At 53.1% G+C, this 18,219-nt stretch overlaps 6 protein-coding genes across 6 annotated transcripts; 1 reads left to right on the forward strand and 5 right to left on the reverse strand.

The window, feature by feature from the left end:
- Positions 1-410: 410 nt before the first annotated feature.
- Positions 411-1,012, reverse strand: A1O7_00504 (50S ribosomal protein L7/L12; the record flags this gene model as incomplete). Its single annotated transcript, XM_007754545.1, has 2 exons — positions 411-746; positions 845-1,012. The coding sequence occupies 2 exons, from the start codon at positions 1,010-1,012 to the stop codon at positions 411-413; spliced, it is 504 nt and encodes a 167-aa protein (XP_007752735.1).
- A 488-nt stretch (positions 1,013-1,500) lies between these two features.
- On the forward strand, positions 1,501-2,630 carry A1O7_00505 (uncharacterized protein; the record flags this gene model as incomplete). Its single annotated transcript, XM_007754546.1, has 2 exons — positions 1,501-1,871; positions 1,931-2,630. The coding sequence occupies 2 exons, from the start codon at positions 1,501-1,503 to the stop codon at positions 2,628-2,630; spliced, it is 1,071 nt and encodes a 356-aa protein (XP_007752736.1).
- Positions 2,631-7,984: 5,354 nt separating this feature from the next.
- Positions 7,985-9,564, reverse strand: A1O7_00506 (uncharacterized protein; the record flags this gene model as incomplete). Its single annotated transcript, XM_007754547.1, has 3 exons — positions 7,985-8,022; positions 8,071-8,133; positions 8,193-9,564. The coding sequence occupies 3 exons, from the start codon at positions 9,562-9,564 to the stop codon at positions 7,985-7,987; spliced, it is 1,473 nt and encodes a 490-aa protein (XP_007752737.1).
- A 597-nt stretch (positions 9,565-10,161) lies between these two features.
- A1O7_00507 (pyruvate dehydrogenase E1 component subunit alpha) lies at positions 10,162-11,503 on the reverse strand (the record flags this gene model as incomplete). The annotated part of the gene is made up of 3 exons (XM_007754548.1): positions 10,162-11,122; positions 11,178-11,311; positions 11,372-11,503. The coding sequence occupies 3 exons, from the start codon at positions 11,501-11,503 to the stop codon at positions 10,162-10,164; spliced, it is 1,227 nt and encodes a 408-aa protein (XP_007752738.1).
- Positions 11,504-11,930: 427 nt separating this feature from the next.
- On the reverse strand, positions 11,931-12,997 carry A1O7_00508 (CMGC/CDK/CDK5 protein kinase; the record flags this gene model as incomplete). The annotated part of the gene is made up of 2 exons (XM_007754549.1): positions 11,931-12,902; positions 12,956-12,997. The coding sequence occupies 2 exons, from the start codon at positions 12,995-12,997 to the stop codon at positions 11,931-11,933; spliced, it is 1,014 nt and encodes a 337-aa protein (XP_007752739.1).
- A 1,200-nt stretch (positions 12,998-14,197) lies between these two features.
- Positions 14,198-17,818, reverse strand: A1O7_00509 (uncharacterized protein; the record flags this gene model as incomplete). The annotated part of the gene is made up of 1 exon (XM_007754550.1): positions 14,198-17,818. The coding sequence occupies one exon, from the start codon at positions 17,816-17,818 to the stop codon at positions 14,198-14,200; it is 3,621 nt and encodes a 1,206-aa protein (XP_007752740.1).
- Between the last annotated feature and the right edge of the window lie 401 nt (positions 17,819-18,219).

The following is an 18,219-nucleotide window of genomic DNA, read 5'->3' on the forward strand; positions in this document are numbered from 1 at the left end:
AGCGTGATGATTGCGAATGGGTTCGGTGGTAAACCCACCAGTAGACGTGGTTACTTTGGTCTACACCATGAGTCAGGAAGAGTTCTCCTGCGAGTGAGTAACCGAAGCTGGATTTGTACAGTCTCGATATTGATCCGCTTTCTCTACCAAGCCATAGTATAAGTACAACGTCCTCTGAATGAAGGGTCTCACATTGATACTGGGGCTCCAGAGTGAGCAGTTGAACAGCCGGCACGACGACGCATGCTGCAAACTGTGTTCTCCAAATGTCTTCCGGACACCATGAGCCATGATGCAGTGCTGTTCGCACCATAATCGCAGTTTCCGATCAGCAGGGGGTATGCAGCAAGCAGTCCCAGTGCCACTTGCGCGCGCCTATCCTCCTCACCCAACCCCCACACTCCGATCTTTCACGACATCGAGACAACGGCGCCCAAAGCCTTCATAGCCGCAACAATCTTCTCTGCGTCCTCCTTCGGTACACCCTCCTTCATCTGCTTTGGCGCGCTCTCCACGAACTTCTTCGAATCAACAAGTGACAGCCCGAGTAGGCCTTTCACCTCCTTGATGACCTTGGGTTTGGCGGCTGCGTCGAATGACTCAAGTTTCAGAGTAAACATCGTCTTCTCGGCGGGTGCAGGCGCTGCTTCTTCGGGCTCTGCCTCGGCGGCCGGAGCTGCTGCGGCGCCTGCACCAGAGGCTGCTGCTGGAGCGGCGAAGGCCATGTCGGGAATGTTGAGTCGGGACTATGGTAGGAATGTAAGCAGGTGCATACACAATCTGAAATCAGATGCCACGATAGATTGTCCGCCCTGCTGGTCTACAACATGCCCTCCTAACGTACCTTCAAGCTCGCAACCAAATCAGCAGTCTCCAGCAATGTCAATTGAGATATTTGGTCCACGATTCCAGCTATCTTAGGGTTCGTAAGAGCAGCTGATGCGTCTGTTGACTGCCATCTTCTTGACTGCTTCAAGTTGTTCCTTCGTCTCTGCTGGTTTCCAGTGCCCATGGAGAGTCGAAGACATTGAGAGGAGAGGCTTCGCGGTTGGGTTCGAGCTGCAAGCTGGCAGCAACGGTACGTTGCGGAGGGTATTTGTGAAGACATATCTTGTCTAGGAGCTGGGATCGGGCTCCGAGAGGATTAAGGAGGCTTAGATGAACTCGGGAAGGTGACGCCGTTGATTGAATTAGAAAAGTCTCCATGGTCGCGCGCCGAATGAATGCATTGAAATTGCCAAGTCAATCATGTGACCAGAAGGAGCGAGTTCTTGGAGGACGTCTCAATTCGCCATCAACCTTGACCCCACTCATCACTCAGTAGAGCCGCATGATCAGTATCAGTCGAACATCAAGTGAAGGAAGTGTGATATACAGGAATCACATGCTTATCTCCGTGCATAGCTCGAAATGGATGTGATGACTCAGGCTTGCTCAAAGTTATCGTTTTCTCGCTGACTGGGTGATCCGCGCCCGTTCAATTCTGGCAGGAAACCAAACATGGATGAAGTGCCCGTTTTCAGAGTCGCGAAGCGCAGAAAGTTCACTCGTCCACGGGAGGACGTTTCGCCCGACTCCGTACAGCAGCCGCCAGCTCTTAGTGCCGACGAGAGGGCGGAGCCAACGCTAGAAAGTAACGACAATGATCACGAAGAAGCTGGCTCTGGAATTTCAACCCTGATACGATCAAGGAAGCATATCCGGAAGCCTGTTACTGGCGTCCAGTTCTCAAATATGAAGGCGGTTCATCAAGAAGACCCCAGCCCGTCAACAGAGCTGGTAAGATCTGACGAGAGCGAAGCGAAACCTATCGACATCACGGGCCGCTTCGTGGGTAGCACTGGCCAAGCAGTTAATGTCGACAAGCATATGTTCGTGGCCCTAGCAGATTTCTTACTTGATCTTGAATCCAGCTGGCTAACAAGATAAGGGTGGCATTCATAGATTCAGAATTAGCTAGGAGACGCAACACACCTGTTTCCAGTGTACAACGGCGTCCAGCCGACGGCTCCGAGCAGGATTCTACCGCCTCCAACGACAAAAGTCCCCCGGACGAGAAGAAGTCTTTAGCCAATGCGACTGTTGCTCGTCCATTAGCCGAAGTTGACCTGGGCACATCCGCCCACCACCTCAATCTTGCCCGCACGCAAGCTGCACTCGAACGTGTCAAGGCAGGTCAAGCTCCCATTGAGGATGATGTCAAGCCACCAAAGCCTCGAAAACCGCGTCTTGGCCGAGACGGCAAGCCAATGAAACCACGACCGAGAAAGCGACGGAACAGCGAAGACCTTGCTCGTGATGCCCTTGTCGAGCAGTTCCTGCACGAGAACAAGATCGATATCTACGACACGAGTACACCAGAACCCACAAATGTCACTAGACGAGATGGTGAAAGTGGAGAAGGCGTTGACGCTGATGATGATGAGCAATTCGCCGAAAGGTTTCGCCAGGAGTTCATGGACGCAATAGCAGAAAGGAGGAGTAAGACCAAGACCACCACTCAGGCAAAAGGTGCCGCCGCGACGGAATCGAGAGGTCCGAAGTTGGGAGGCAGTCGGAGCGCGAGGGCCAAGATGGCGCAGATCCAGCAGCAGCAACAACAATCAGGAGCCTCATCAAGCAAGAAATGAAGAGTGGGCGCGGACTACACTTTGACTGCCCTCAGCGTGGACGATATCTTACTTGACTTATTGGTCTTGCAGTGGTGGGCAGATCAGAGCACGCTTGAAGCTATACAGATATACTGGGCGGAGTTGCAAAGATCTTCATTGGGACGCCGTAAGATCACAGTTTTCAAGACAGACGTTGGTGCAGTATGCTGGTTCAACTACTACCGTACTATGAGAAAGCATTGATAATTTGGCGGATACACACCATTGACGCAAGAGCGCCTAGGACAATCCACACGCTCAATGCTCGGTAACCATTCCTACCTGCTTTGTCAACGAGCTCGAAGGACGACAAGCCGCAACTTGATACCCTCGACAAATGACGATACGTCACAATAGACTGCAGCCGCTCAATTTCTATATGATAGTACTCAACAGTGTCGGAAATCGCAGACCATGACAAGGTAAAAGGGCCAACCTGATTGGCGACACCGAGGTGCAGGTCTCCTTCTCCGCAACCTTGCACAAGGCAAGTGGGACGATGAAAAAGTAGAATTCTCAGTCGTGTCTGGAGGATACAGAGCTGAGAAGAAGTCAAACAAGATTTTGTCAACGGTGATCATCAAGGGTCGTTGTACCACTCCGCAAGAGAGTGTGCCTTATGGTGGAAGATGCCTCTAGGCACGGAGTTGCTCGAGAGAAAGCGGACATACACCTAGACCACCTTCGGTAAATGCCCTGGTTGAACATTCCTGGACTGCCATCATCGCGAAAACAGCTTTGTGAGAAAAACTGCAGGACTTTTACATCCCATCCCCACGAGCCACTTGACATCCTCAGCCACGTCTCCTCTGACCACGCCAGGGACCCCGATCGGATGATCCGTCCCTGGGGGCACTATCGAGGTAAATACCGGAGCCCCAAGTCAAGCTGTGTAAAGGCAAGGGGACGGCAGCGTGACTTAACCGCAACGTGACCTAGTCAAGATGACCCCCAAAGGCGGGGACAGACCCAATGAGTTGACTTATCTTGAATCAGAGTCGAGATCTGCTGGCGGCAAGATGGGCACCTCGAGACAACAACAGACAGAAGTGTAAGGCCTGTGTTGCACAAGGGCGAGTGTGAGCCAGAATCATCGTGTTGAAGCGACGAAAGCGCAGCAGAAATGGTCTGGGAGGATATGTAAGAGGAGAAGAAAAATTCAAAAGAGCTTGGGGAACAGAAGGATATTTGTAGACCGGAGGACGGATGCTGTGTGGTCTCTGCCAAGCATCAGGCAGATCAGGTGGACTCATGCTCGCTTTCTGCCTGGCAAGAAGTGGAACGATTCAGCACCGGGTGGTGCGTGTCTGCAATTGGGCGCAGGTGAGCCGATCAGTCAATACTTGAGTAAGATCATATCAAAGGTGGGCGACCGGAGAAAGTATTTGTCGGCTTTCAATGAAGATGATGGTTACTGTGCACGGCCAGAAGAGGAACATCACAGAAGTCCGAGCAAGGCTCAGCAGCATATTGGTCAACAAATATTTACTGATCTTAAATGGCTAATAATGCGACGGACTGGCAGTGAGGTTTTGATCATGGGCGAGGGAGTATGGCTTTACCCCGACCATGAAGCCGTCAGCATTTCCTGAAATGCCTCGAGTCCAGCAGCATCCGCTTGCCCCTTGTTTGACATGTACCACATCGAGACCAGCAAAAGAACGGAGGCATACAGTATGAGCTCGGGTGTCTAAATCATTGGGAGGAGAGCGGGTGCCGCAGGCTACACCCAGTGGTTTCATGAGATGCAGAGTCTTGCCGGACAATGGAGATGAATTGATTACTTCCTCTTCGCTGTTCTGGGGAAGCTGAAGAATCAAGATAGAAATGGATTGCTACCAGGAGGGGGTGTGCAATGGGGAGCCGAAGCTCACACAGCGTTCTACTGTACTTGGATGTTATGGACGCCAGGGAGCAGGACACCGCCGTCGGCCGGAAGATTCCTCCATCCCTCGACGACGACATCATTCTGCCGCACCACCACAGAAACTTCGAGGCTGGCCGTCTTGCAACTTCACTTTCGTCTTGGCGAGAGAATTCCCACACACTGTTCATCTCATCTTCTTTTTAAACGTCGTTGTCTGCCTTCTCTCCTCTTTTTCCTCCTTCCTTTTCTTCATACCACCACCTTCTCTCGAGCGGTGATGCTTGCATCAACGACTTATGGGAAGAGATGGCTGGTCCTTTGGACTTTATCTGGCTTCTTGCCACAATTTTTTGGGACAGTCTCACCCTCCCTTACCACTTGGAACTGACTTCTAGCTGATAAGACTGCAGAGACTGGTGGCCTTCACCGAATTGGCTACGAACCGACGGTAAGCTCACGAGACACTCGACATCGAGCCTTGCTGACCTGCTAGACACGATCAACAATGACCGCTGCGAGGTCCCCTTCGCACGAACCGCCGACGACCGCCTCGAGGTCTCATCTCACCAACCGCCGCCGACGACCGCCACGAGATCCGAACCGCCGGCGACCGCCGCCGACTCCCACGAGCCCGAATGACCGCCACGAGGTCTCATCACCGCGAACCGCCGACGACAGCGAGCCTTCGAATCGAGAAGCAAGGTAAGTCTCACCCCCGTCTCAGTTTACAATTACTGACATCTCATCTACGTTCCAGAACGGGTACTGGTCTGCACAACGATTGTGTCTGCGTGGTAGCGTTGTACGGGCGACATTCAGGTGAGTCGTTGACCTCGAAGAGTTCGCCTCCATGAATGAGATGAGACTGACCTGAAATTGAACCGCTTCAGGTTGAGACTGGTGTGGTGCGAGAGTGGAGTGATTTGAAGTTTGAGATGGAAGTGTCAGCAGCAAGTCAACAGCACAGTCAACAGCACAGCCAACAGCACAGTCAACAGCATCTGGAGTCACCATTGGTGGATCAGCAATAGGAGGAAGGTCTCAAGTCTCAATCAAGAGCCAGTCAGTACACACAAGAACCTGCAGGCGTAAGTCACAACCAAGCAGAAAAAAAGCAAAACCAAAAAAAGCAAAGCAAAGATGCCCCAGAAGGAAGGCCACGACACGAAGAAAAAATCAAGGCCACGCTATCAAAAAGGTCAAAGTGCAGAGCCAACAAGCACGAAGATAGCACCGCAGGGATACATCAATCCATTCTGCATTGAAGTCACGCAGAGCTGCGGGTGGTGGGCGGGTGGGTTTTGTAATTATTGATGTGGACAAGCTCGGCGGCAGCGGTGGTATAAGAAGGATATCATGGATGTGATCTTGTACAGTTTGGAAGGAAGGTGTTGTGGCAGAGACGAAGGAAAGGCATGGGAGGGAAGGCATGGGAAGGGAAGGCATGGAAAGGAAGGAAAGGCATGGGAAAGGAAGGAAAGGCATGGCAAAGGAAGGGAAGGCAAGGAAGGGTGCTTGTCCTCGTGGCGCCGCAGGAGAACAACAGAGAAACAAAAAAAAGAAAACAAGACTCGAAAAAGGAAAGCAAGGAAAAAACCCAAAAAAATCAACACAAGTCAACAACAGGATCAAAGTCAAATGATCAGATCTCTCATCCACAAGAACCTCCGACAATGTCGAGAGCGAGAGTATCAAAGGGCCATTCTCGAAAAACAGAGAAGAAAACAGGCCAAGAAAGCAGATAGGAAAAGAAACACGAGCAAAGAGCGGGCAAGTCAGACATGGGAAAGCTCTATTGCCGGAGGACTCAAAAGTGCAGAGCGGGAAAAAGGAAAAAAGTCGCAATATCTCTCCCTGGAGCGTCAATCAAGGGGAAGAGTGTGCCGGTCTGCTAGGTAGAATGAGCCGTTGAGCATTGAGCATTGAGCGGGTGAAGACATGGAATGGGAAAGCTCTCTGCTTGGAGGAAGTACATAGTAGGGCCATGAGGACAAGCACCCTGGCGGAGTGATGAGGATGTGTGGAGGTTGAGGTGGAGTGGAGGGAAGTCGAGATCGAGCGAAGGAAATCGAGATGGAGCAGAGGAAAGGATGGCAGAGAACACGGGGGTATTTTCAAAGTCGGACTTTGAGAGGGGAGATCAGGAGTGAGCAGCGATCGACGATGTGATGGAACATGTACTACCTTGAATGATGGATGGGTCTGGTTGATGACAGCGAGGCATGAGAATGTGCATGATCACGGCGGTGCCAGCCAGAAGCGGCGGAGAGACAGCGAAGAAGACATGTGGTGGAACCCTACTTACTGAGAAGGACCAGGGACTAGATGAGATGAGACAAAACAGAGAGTGAGACTGAGAGTGAGAAGTCGAGTGGGTCTCGATGGGAATCCCACGGGAGGTAGATAGACATGAACAAGATCAAGATCAATATCAAGATCAAGAACAAGAGACCCGGACAAGAACATAATCAAAGTCCCAATCTCCTATGTATGCGTACGGCGTGAAAAAGTTTGGACACTCAGACATCACAGTACACATCAGGTAATTATCGAATCTCGCAAGTCAAGTCACTCCGTCGTCCTGTACGCATCTATTGAGCAAAGCTCAGAGGTCGGAGTCGAAGCTTGAACTGAAAGCTGGTAAAGCTGGATAATGTGGCCAATCAGTCAGGTTAGTCGTAGTACGCACAGACCGGCCTTCAAAAAAGGTGCCCTCTCTATGACTTGATGCACAAGGATCGTGTTCCACAAAGACAGAGGCAAAATCACTGTGAGGCCTATCCGGCAACACGAACACGGCTACGGACGAGGACGGGGGGTATTCTTCATATTGACTCACTGTACATTACTCTAAGAGCGAGCTCTTTTGCTGCCATCTTCTCTGCAATCCTTCTACTACGTACTGTGACCCATGGCCCAGAACTCTGTCCGTTCCCATCCCGACAGTGAAGCAGACAAAGGATTAAAAATGTCGGGAAATGTACATGGAGGATATGAGGTGGTCGGAGAAAAGGGAGGCTCTGAGGCACCTCGGCATTAGACGGCGGTAAAAATCCGAAGTGGCTCGCCTCCTCGATGTGCATAGGTTGGACTCCTCCAACGCCTTCGCTAGCTAGCTGAGAATGAAGGTCCTGCCTCTGCTGTTCGTTGGGTGGTCGGCAGGAAACGCTGGTTGCCAGTGTCAAGATGGTAATCGGTGGCTCGAACAGTTGGATCGCATGTAGCTTTCCGTCGGTGACGGTAACGTGGCTGGTCTGCAACCCATACAAGAGTCCCGGTGACTGGACCTTAAAGACCATCGGTCTACTGAGTGCATTGTCTCGGGCAGAAGATCTGTAAATGTTTTGTGTCACATCTGCTCCAGTATTGGCTCAATCGACGCCAGCATAGAGGTCGACAACGATGTTGACGGCACTGGAAGAAGATTGTTAGTGATTGTATCATTCCCACTAACAAGACGATAGACCTACGCAACGAGGATTTCCGCAGCGATAAGAATGATGACTGTTGGCTGTCAGCGGCGCGGCCGACAGCAGGCTCCAGAAAGCTTACCGATCCACTCTAGAACCTCGCCGTGTCGTCTACTGCCTTGCTCTCTCAGGACCGCGAGCAAGTCTAGCTCAAGTTAGTCGATTTCTACCTGATCAGGTCAGGGAAGAGCAGATTGGACTCACCAGCAATCACATCCAGCCTCTCCGTCAACAAGCCTACCCGCTGTTCAATCTCCAGATAACTCCTGACAGCAGCATACACGGGCTCAAGATGCGGTTCTGCCCACATCAATTCCGGACTATCCAGAACAGATCCTTGCAGGTGGATGTTAATCCTCAAGATGAACAGCTCTCCAATTTGCATGTTTAGCTGTCTTCTCGTCAAGTTGACACTGCCGGTCTGCGCAATAAGCGCCGGAAGAGGACTTGTCGTCTCGATCGTCTCACTGACGAGATCCTCAAACAAGCTCGTCTTGACGGATTGGGACAGGGCATGGGAGATCGCCAGCTTGGTCATATGATTCCGCGGGTCTCTAAGCGAGATGAAATCGTTGTAAATCCGTGCTTGGTATTCTTTCGTGTAATAGAAGTTGAAGTTCTCGGTTTGAACCGACTCGGTGGGCAAGGGGGCGTCGCTGAACTTCGACATGTCATTCAAGAACCTTTGTTCCTGTTGGACGGTCATGCCCCAGATAACAACAGTGCCATAGTCGAAGATGAAGATTTCGGGAGTGTGAACAGTGGTGGAAAGCTCGGAATTCGATCGATCGTGCATTTCGTCCCCCTCGGAATGGCGCAGGTCAGTGGAGGAACGGCTGGCCACGATGGCCAGGTCTTCGAGTGTACCGGGTTCCGTCGCGGTTGCTCCTGCAGGCGGACCCAGTTCATCTTGCAAGTCGATGAGGTTCTCTCGTCGGTGTTTGTTATTGTCTTCGACTTCGACGGCGCTGTCTGAGAACCTTCTTTCGCCGGGATTCATTCTCGGAGATGCCATGACCCGTGCCAGCCGCTCTTGAACTGGACTTGAACCACGCTCGCTTCCTTTCTTCTTCTTGAGATACTCGTAGTAGTAGGGGCTGTACAGACACTCGTCGAACAGTTTGGGGTTTGCACCTCGGGTTCTGGCCCTCGACTTCATGAATTTCATGATACCTTCCATTCGGTAACCTTGGGCCATACAGTACGCAGTCACTCGAGGTAGTCTGTCTCGATCTGCCTTGCCCAGTCTCGCAGCGTCTCTTCTGGCTGTGGGGTCTTTTATCCTGGTAAATTGTGCGTATACATCTCTGCCACTTTCCTCGTCGGCCTCCTCCTCGTCTATGTCGGGATTTGGTAATATCTTCAGCTTTTCCGTAGTTTTCGTCGTTCTCTGTGCGCCAGCTCGCGGGGCGCCACTGAACGATTGGGTGGTAGGCAAAGGAGCTCCATGACTATTTCTTCGCCGTAGTTTTGAGTTGAAAGCACTCAGCATAGGCTGTTGCTCACGGGTCGGTTGATTTGACCCCGTCAGTGCAGAGGAGGGACTTTGCGAGGGTCTGAGAGCTGCCGACGACATGGCTCCGGACTGTGTACTGACAGACGTCAATGGGTTAAATGTTACCGTCCGTGAAGCACGCAGGCCAGGACGCGAAGGCGAGACGCTGGGCGAGTTATGCTGCGGAAGCAACGGTGACGACTCGCTCACCGTGGTCGCCATGATCTGGGTCTGTCCACAGCCTAGCTGGATGCACAGGTAACAGGACCGGAAGACCAATGCAAAGAGCTGGACAACACGACTTAGGTGCTGGTAAGTGCGGAGGTGGAAGGGTGCTGTCTAGACGGTGGTGTGTTCAGGTACAAGACCTGGACCACGCCATGGCATCATCGCCTCTACCTGGTAGTTTCCATCTCCGAGCTCTACCAGGATTGCACTCCGCACCTGATTATATAAGATGCCGGTGCCACGTGCAAATAATCCTAGGGACACGATAAGACTGAGCTATCGTTCAAGCACATCCAAGGACCTGAGGCAAGACGCAATTCGTTCCATCCCTATGCTAACCGCGGCAAGAAACTACTGAGACCTGCTAAATGTACAACGTCCTAGAAGGCCGCTTTTCCTTTCGCTCCGACCCCCGCTGCCAATAACCCAACACCAAGGTGAAAGGAGCATTCAGTAGTAGTAGTTCTCGTGGGGTGTACGCCCGCGCAGGTATGCGGGCTCGCTGCCACGCACATAGATATCCTCGAACAAGATCTTGGGTGTCGGCTCTGGGACGGGCATCTTCTCCGCCTCCGCGACCTCACGGTCAACATCTTCCCTCGCCTTCTTGTCAATCTGCTTGAGCTCGTCTTCGCTGCAAACACCCCAGTCGAGGATCTTCTGTTTGAGGCCGGCAATGGGATCGTTGGTCGACCGCATCCGCTGGATTTCTTCTCGGGTTCGGTATGTCGTGCCCGGGTCGGACATGGAGTGGCCACCGTATCTGTAGGTGACGTATTCATACACAAGAGGTCCCTTCTCGCTGGTGGTGTATTCCCGGCCATACTGCACTGCTGCCTTGACAGCAAGCACATCCATGGCGTTGATCTTCAAACCGGGAATGTATTGGCCTCGCTTGTAGTACTCGGTCAAGGCGGAGGATCGAGCCGCAGAAGTGCCCATACCGTACTTGTTGTTCTCGCACCCAAACATAATGGGCAAGTTCCACAGCTTGGCCATGTTGAATGCTTCGAAGACCTGCCCTTGGTTGGAGGCGCCATCACCGTACAGAGCCAATGTCGTAGTCTTGCTGCCGTTGTATTGGTGCGCAAAGGCAATACCCGCGCCAACTGGGACCTGCGCTCCCACGATACCATTGCCGCCATAAAAACCGGGCGCGAACATGTGCATAGACCCTCCTTTTCCGTAGGCGATGCCCTCTCGTCGCCCAAGGAGTTCACCAATGATGGATTTGACTGTGCCACCGCGCATAAGGGCAAAACCGTGGCATCGGTAAGCGGTAATTACAGCATCGTCTCGAGTAATGGCGTGTTCAATGCCGACGGCGACAGCTTCTTGCCCGGTCGACAAGTGGCAGAACCCTCGGATCTTCTTCTCCTTGTAGAGCCTGTCGGCCGCCATTTCCATACGACTGTGCCCTGGTCAGCAAAGCGGCCCCAGCCCTCGTGCGCGTGCTCTTCACTCACCGGACTGCCACCATGTCATAGTACATCTTTTTCAGTTCCCCCTTGGTTGTGTCGAGCGTGTACGGGGGCGGGTCGAGGTTGTAGGTTTCGAAACTCTCCTCCGAGAGCTTCACGGGAAAAGGCTTATCATCTTCCTGCACAAGAAGGGTGAGTTTCCGCCTCGATCATCCACTGAATGCTATTCGAGGCCTTACGTCGGGGACATCGTCTTTCTCAGCATGCGAGCTCGCGGCGTCCGTTGTGACGGTCCTCCGGGCTAGCTGGAATGCCTGTCTCTTGGGAAGCGACTGCAGGCCGAAGCCTCTCAGACAGGCTCGCGACAACATGGCTGGCAAAGGAGCGAAAGGAAGGGAAGAGGAGAAGATGCAACTGAGAGAGCAATAGAGAGGACGCGAGGATGGGGGATTGTTAGGTGTTTCTTAGCTGGATCGTGTTGGGACGCCGAAAAAAGAAGCGGAGCTCAATGGATCGGATCCCGTCTGGCGTTTGGCGCCGCTTTTCAGCCTTCACCGAAACTCACGACTGACACTGTCCTACGAATACACAGTACGCGACAATACAACACTTTTGACACTTTCATATGCTCATGTCATCATTCGAATCTGCTGAAGGGCGTTTCTGTCTGGATGCAAATCTCCCTGGTGGCCCGTCAACGAGGTGTATGCTCTCCGTGTCCACACGATCAACGAGGGTATCACAACTACAGCCTTGACGACCGTTTCACTGTTCCCGCCTCCTCCACCACATAGTACCTCAATAGCCCCCAGGTCCTACCAGCCCTGGTTGAGCGCCGTACCCCCCAGCAACTCCTCCCTGATGTCCTAATTGCGCAGGTTGCTGCAGAGTTGAACTGACATGGGATCGACCGTGTCCAGCATAGTTGGGTAAATCAGAGAACCACGGGTGGCGCAGCGCATCTTGTGCGCTGATTCTATTCTCCGGCCTGAGCTGCAACAACTTTCCCAAAAGGTCTAGCCCTAGTTGGTCGATTTGTGGTAGAAGAATGGCTAACGACTGAGTGGCGTATGAAGGGAAGTTGCTCTTGTATTCAGGCAGCTGAGAAATGCCGGGCCACGTCCTCTCCGAGGGCGTGCCCATTAGTCTGAAAATCTTCTGTAGTTGGTCTTCGTTCGTAGTGCCGGGGAAAAGCGGTCGGCCAGTGTACATCTCTGCCATGATGCAACCCGCGGACCAGATGTCAATACTAGTGTTGTAGGTCCGCGATCCCAGCAGAACGTCCGGCGCTCGGTACCACAGTGTGACCACTTCGTTCGAGAACGTGTTGACTGGAATCCCGAATGCTCTTGCCAGGCCAAAATCTGCCAGCTTTAACTGCCCCTTGGTGTTGATGAGCAAGTTTTGAGGCTTCAGGTCGCGGTGAAGGACCCGATTCTCGTGGCAGAATGCGGTGCCTCGTAGTAAATCCTGCATGAACCTCTTGATGGTGACATGGTCCAGTTGGCCTCTGTCTCCCCGTGCATCCATGTACTTTTTCAGGTCCTTGTCCATGTACTCAAAGACCAGCATGAGCTTGTTCTCCGTGTGGATGACATCGTGCAGCGTGACAATGTTCTCATGCTTGAGCTCCTTCATCAAACTGATTTCTCGAATGGCGGTGGAGGGTGTGCCCTCCTCCGAGTCGAGATGGATTTCCTTGAGAGCCACCAGCTCGCCCGTCTGTCGGTTCCGGCCCTTGTAGACGGTCGCGTATGTCCCTTCACCTAACTGGGCTGCATGTCAGTCCGGCGACGTTTGCGTACACAACTGACCCAGCATACCTTCTCCAACTGCTGGAACGAACTGGGATGCCTCCGGTCCATGTCTGTGTATGATCTACGCTCTTGCACGTTTGTCCTTGCAGGAGGCGGGGCAGTGGTGCCTTGAAACAGCACTGCTGAGGGGGAAATCACTCGCTCGGCGAGCTGCTGTGCTGTGAGTCGTGGAGGCTGTTGACGACTTGCCTGCTGAGGCTGCGACTGCGGCTGGGGCTGGGACTGGGACTGCGAGTGTTGTGAAGACGTATTTGAAGACACCGAGGAGCGATGCGGGATGGAAGCGGAACGCGAGGAAGACATTGACAAGGCAGCCGGGGGTCAGGCCCAGAAAAAGAGATGCAGCCTCTCTGGGATTTCACTCAGATTGGTGGTTGGCGGCGACGATCTTCAAGCACCAGGCCAGACTCCAGTACCACGCGAATCATTTGCCACGAGCGGCTCAGAAAGTGCCAGGGGGATCGCGGTGGGTGAGAAGAGCGTGGTTACTCCGATGTTCACCAAACAGAAGCATCAGAACAATCCGAAACATGTTACTTCATTCCCAGAGTCTTCAAGCAGGGCGCCTCTGTACCCCGCCATTCGCTGTTTGCTCGTTGGTTTCAAGCGTCTACAACTGGTCAGGATGCAGAAGCCGCGCCTGTGTCTCGCCTGTTGTTGCTTGCTGGGCAGATGCGGGTGAAGGGTACCAATACCTCGGCGCTTGCCTACAGTGTCGCGATGAATAGGAATAGGCCTGTCTCAGACAACCGCCCTGCTTCAGCCTCATGTGGCCTTCCTCAAGAGATAGGCTCTCTATGTTGCGATTGCTCTGTCTTGCACACGAACATGTCGAGGACTTCCGCGCATCAAGATTAATTTACGTATTAAATCTAAACGCCTCCTCCGAGGAAATGCTGACCCGCAGCTTCCTATATATACGAGGGCATCTGTCCTGTCTGGCTTGCGCCCATCTGGAGTCCTCAGAGGCGCTGAGCCAAATCTTCATTTTTACCCGTACGTGCTGGACTTTTGGTGATCCAATAACAATTCGCTTGCTTTTGAACATGCTAGGTCGCTTCACAAAGATAGCTATTCGTGGATGCCGGCCGTACGTGAGTGGGTATCTTCAAGGCAGAAAACCAATACGTTACATATCTTCTCTTCAACATCATGTCGTGATATATCGTCTCATGTTCTTCGTGAAGCCTCCAGGGCGTGTTGTGATAGGTTTCAGAATGGTAATAAATATAGATGATGTAGGTCGGATCAAGCCGTGCACGGGTTGCCAGTGGATGGCGTGTGCCTCTTTCCTCCGGCCGTAGCGAGTGTCGGGACAACCGGTTCACTCATAGTCCGCCGCCGGGTCTCAAAGACTGGGCGTTGCGCATATGCGATGAGCATCTTGAAGCTGGAGCCACGCCCTTTGCACTCGCCCAGCACGTTCTTGTCGGCGAAGATGCTTTTAGCGAGATTGCCGTCGCTGATGACGCTTGCTTCAAAGCAACGCTGCCACCATGTTCGTGCGGTCGTCGACACGATCTTCCCGATACGCAGATCGGCATTGTCTGAACGGTCGGACAGCAGCTCATTCAATGAAAGGCTGGTCCCCCTGCGGCCTTGGCTAAAAGTCATTCGGGGAGATGCATCGGATGGCCTCGCATCACCAGACCGTCGTTTGGCGATCCCGTCTGATCCTCGACTCGAACGCGAGGACGAGGAGGAATCGGCCGACCCAGGCGGGCGTCCTGCAACTGGGACGCCAACGACACAGCGACTGATGTTAGTGAAGCCTCGTGAGCCGAGCACGCTCTGGACATTGTCGATGATAGGTCGAAGACTAAGCTGCTTGTCTGCTGTGGTCATCCTAAACTTCAGTTCTCGGACGGCGCGTCGAGTCTGCACCCCCATATTGACAATGTCAAGGTCCAGAAGCATCATTTCGAGATAGCCCCCAGGAAGCAACACGCGCCGGCACTCGGCGATGATGTTCTTCATCTTGGCTTCTGCCATTGCAGGTGGAAAGCGTAGTACAATTACGGAAAAGAAGCTGGGCGGGAAAGGGAAGCGCTCGTGGAAACTGGCCACCTCCGCTCGTCGATGGTTGTCTGGGGCGTGCTGAGATGGCTGGGACATTCTCATTCCCTTCGCTTGGGTCTTCTCCTTGAGGTCATGAACAAAGGCTTTTTGCGCTTCGTAAGTGACGGCGCAGTAGATCGACCAATCTTCGTTCCCAAGCCCATCAATGACGAGAATATGTCTTTCAGGAATGGTTTGAATTTCGTCATGTGCAGGCGAAAACAGCACCCTGCCGAATGAAAGCCATTTGGACACCATAAGGGACGCATAGTGAAGCTCGCTTTGAGCGATTGGATCTTTGCTCCGTTCGACAACTTCCAGCATTGCTACATTGTCCTGATGAGACGGTTCGGAGGGCAAATCAGGCGCACTTGTAATCGTCATCGGGCGTTCGAGCGAATGACTCGCACTAGATGTGCTCAGGCGCTCGGAAAATTTGGCACTACTTGCCGATTGATGTCCGTACTCGTTCAGGAGATCTCGAATAGACAGCGGCGACGAAGGGTCCATTGAGGAATGCAACGCCGAAGCGATCCTTGAGCGGCGCAATCGAATGTCATCCCCGACAAGTCGCTCGGGCATAGTCGGAGGTGGAAACACGACTGGCGGCGTGACTGATGTCGCCGGCACTCCTGCATAGAGGGGTCTTTTCATGGCTGGGATGGGGAACTCCGCCAGGATGGGATCTGATGATTGTGCTCTCAACGAGTGATCTTGCACCATCTGCCATCTTTCAAGCCCGGAACGCTCGAGGCTTGGGCTATCTGGTTGCGCTGGTGCCCTGATGCTTTTTCGGGCTTGGGACGGCGACATGACATGATCAATGAAGTCGTCGTACTCGTTCCAGACCTCGTCACTAATTGGACTACCAGGAAAGTAAGTACCTGTCTGCAAGGCGCTTCTCTCAGGCATTCGAACTATCGAAGGTCCTGGAACGAGGGGCGGACCAAGAATACTCGCTACACCTGCTGAACCGCTCGAAGTTGAGACTTCAGAAGTCTGCCTCGATGGGAATTGCAAGAACTCAGCTTCTCCGAGATTGGAGGCATTGACGGCTTGATTGCTGTCAGAGTTGTCGCAAGGTCGAGTTAATAGCACGTCAGTGCTGATCTGAAGTGGCATTGACGGCGGGACATCTGAGAAGCTTGATACCGCGTCAGAATCCTCCATCACAGGAGATCTCATGAACGGTTGAGAAAAAGACGCCCGGCTGGGTTTATGTTCCCTTTCGGTCCGCGGTACGACTGGCGGGATCCTGCCAACGCGGACGAGACGTGGCGGCCGTTGTGCCGGCGGCTCTATTGGGAGCGGTTCTTGCTCGATCGGATTTTGTAGCGGTACTGAAGGCGGTGCTCTTGCAAAAGTCTGCTGTGGCGAGACTGGGACACTTGGAAGAAAGATTTCGTCTTCAGAGACTTCGTGGTGCGGCTCATCTTCCCCAAGATCCGCGTCATAGCCTTCAACCAAGGGACTGACTCCTGGAAAGTCTACCACTTGTGCGAGGTAGTCCCCAACAGGTTCAGGTGGGTTGACATCACTCTCGCAATCAATCATCGCATAGTATGGCATCGGTCGCGATATGGGGATCGCAGAAACGCTGACAGGCATCTCTTCAGGGGACGAAAATGGTAGACCAACAGGCTCCTCAGGTTCGGGCTCTGTGCCTCTCCGTCGGAAAATATTCCATCGAAGCTTCCTGGACTTTTTCTCCTTAGGCTTCTGGGACACAATGTCTCCGCGACTGGGATCAGGAATTGTGCTTGGTGTAGACGTCGGAAAGGCCGAAGACCGGCTTTCGTCCTGGCTATTGATATACAAGGGCGCCGAGAGGCCATCGGTCCTGATTGGAGTTGGCAGAATGAAAGCCTCCGCATCATTCCCAAAACGTTGCGACCGCCGTAATGCCAGAGTGGGACCGGTTGATGGGTCCTTGGTGGTAGACTGTCTGTCGTGGGAAGACTGTTGGCCCAAAGAAGTCTTTGACTGTGCAGGAGTGTCCCATCCGTCGAAGACGGGGCCAGCAGGTGCTGAGGTGCTGTATATGTTGAGTTGGCTGCCAGACTCGCTCTTCATATTGTTGCCAGAGCCACCAACCATGGGCACTGGCTTCAAACGAGTGGCTGCAAATTCGTCCAGGTCAGATTGGCTGCTGCGATTATGGCGACTAGTGCTGCGGGTCTCCTTTGTCCTTGACGTGAACAGAGGTACTCTTCTGTTACTGCTAGCGGACCTCTCACTCTCACTACCCCTGGCAGATGAATCATCTTGTGACGTTTTGCGGCCTCTTCTCCCGTACCTTCCATATGCCTCATGGCCTGTACCGGCGGCAGGACCTTTCCGCTGCAACTTGCGCGGTGACTTTTCGACCTCAGTCGAGGGAGATTTGGTTCGGCGACCGAATAGACCCAAGCGAGAGAATTTGCCTGTACGGCCAGGGGAGTTTCGTACTTGGGCTTCAGGAACTTGTGGTACTCTGGGGAGGCTCTCTGCAACGTTGTACCGCTCCTGTTGCTGTACAGCTTCAACCGGTCGTCGTATACTGCGGTCTTCGTAGTATGGTATTGGCCGCGCATGAGCGACAGGAACGGGGTGATTGGCGTCGACCGTCAAAGCTCTTCTGGGGGCTAGCGCGTGCGTTTCCCGCCGACTGCTTCCCGACAATTCATTCCGCAATGACTGTTGCAGATTGTCATGAGCCTGTGCAACAGTGCGGTGCTGCCACGAGTCTCCTTCAGTCTCTAGATCTGTGCGACCACGTCCTGCCAAGGGACTGCGCTCTAGCTCTGACGATGAAGGCGTCGGCTCCTGCATAGCGGCTTTCCAATGCCTATCGCTCTTGCTACTACTTCCGCTCGGAGAACGTTTCGCAGATGAAGTGCGTGGGGGAGGTGTAGGGGCTGGCGTATGTAACAGTGTATTTTTTCTGGTCGATGACTTGGTCGTTTCCTTTGACTTGGCTTGCCAGGCACCCTCAACAGACGGAGTGAAAGATTCTGGAAGAGCAGGCATTTTAGGGACTCTATCTCGCTTGCCTGCAGGAAGCGGAATTGTCTGTGACCTCTTTGTAGGATTTATCATTGGAACTTGCTGCACGATACCGGGTGACGTGGAAGACCATGATGTGGGTGTCGTAGTGGTAGTGGATACACTCCAGGGGCTGGGCGAGCTGGAAAACCGCGTTGAAGGGCTGCTAACAGAGCTCACGGACTTGT

This window comes from Cladophialophora yegresii, assembly GCF_000585515.1.
Source record: "Cladophialophora yegresii CBS 114405 chromosome Unknown aczIN-supercont1.1, whole genome shotgun sequence".
Classification (NCBI taxonomy): Eukaryota; Fungi; Ascomycota; class Eurotiomycetes; order Chaetothyriales; family Herpotrichiellaceae; genus Cladophialophora; species Cladophialophora yegresii.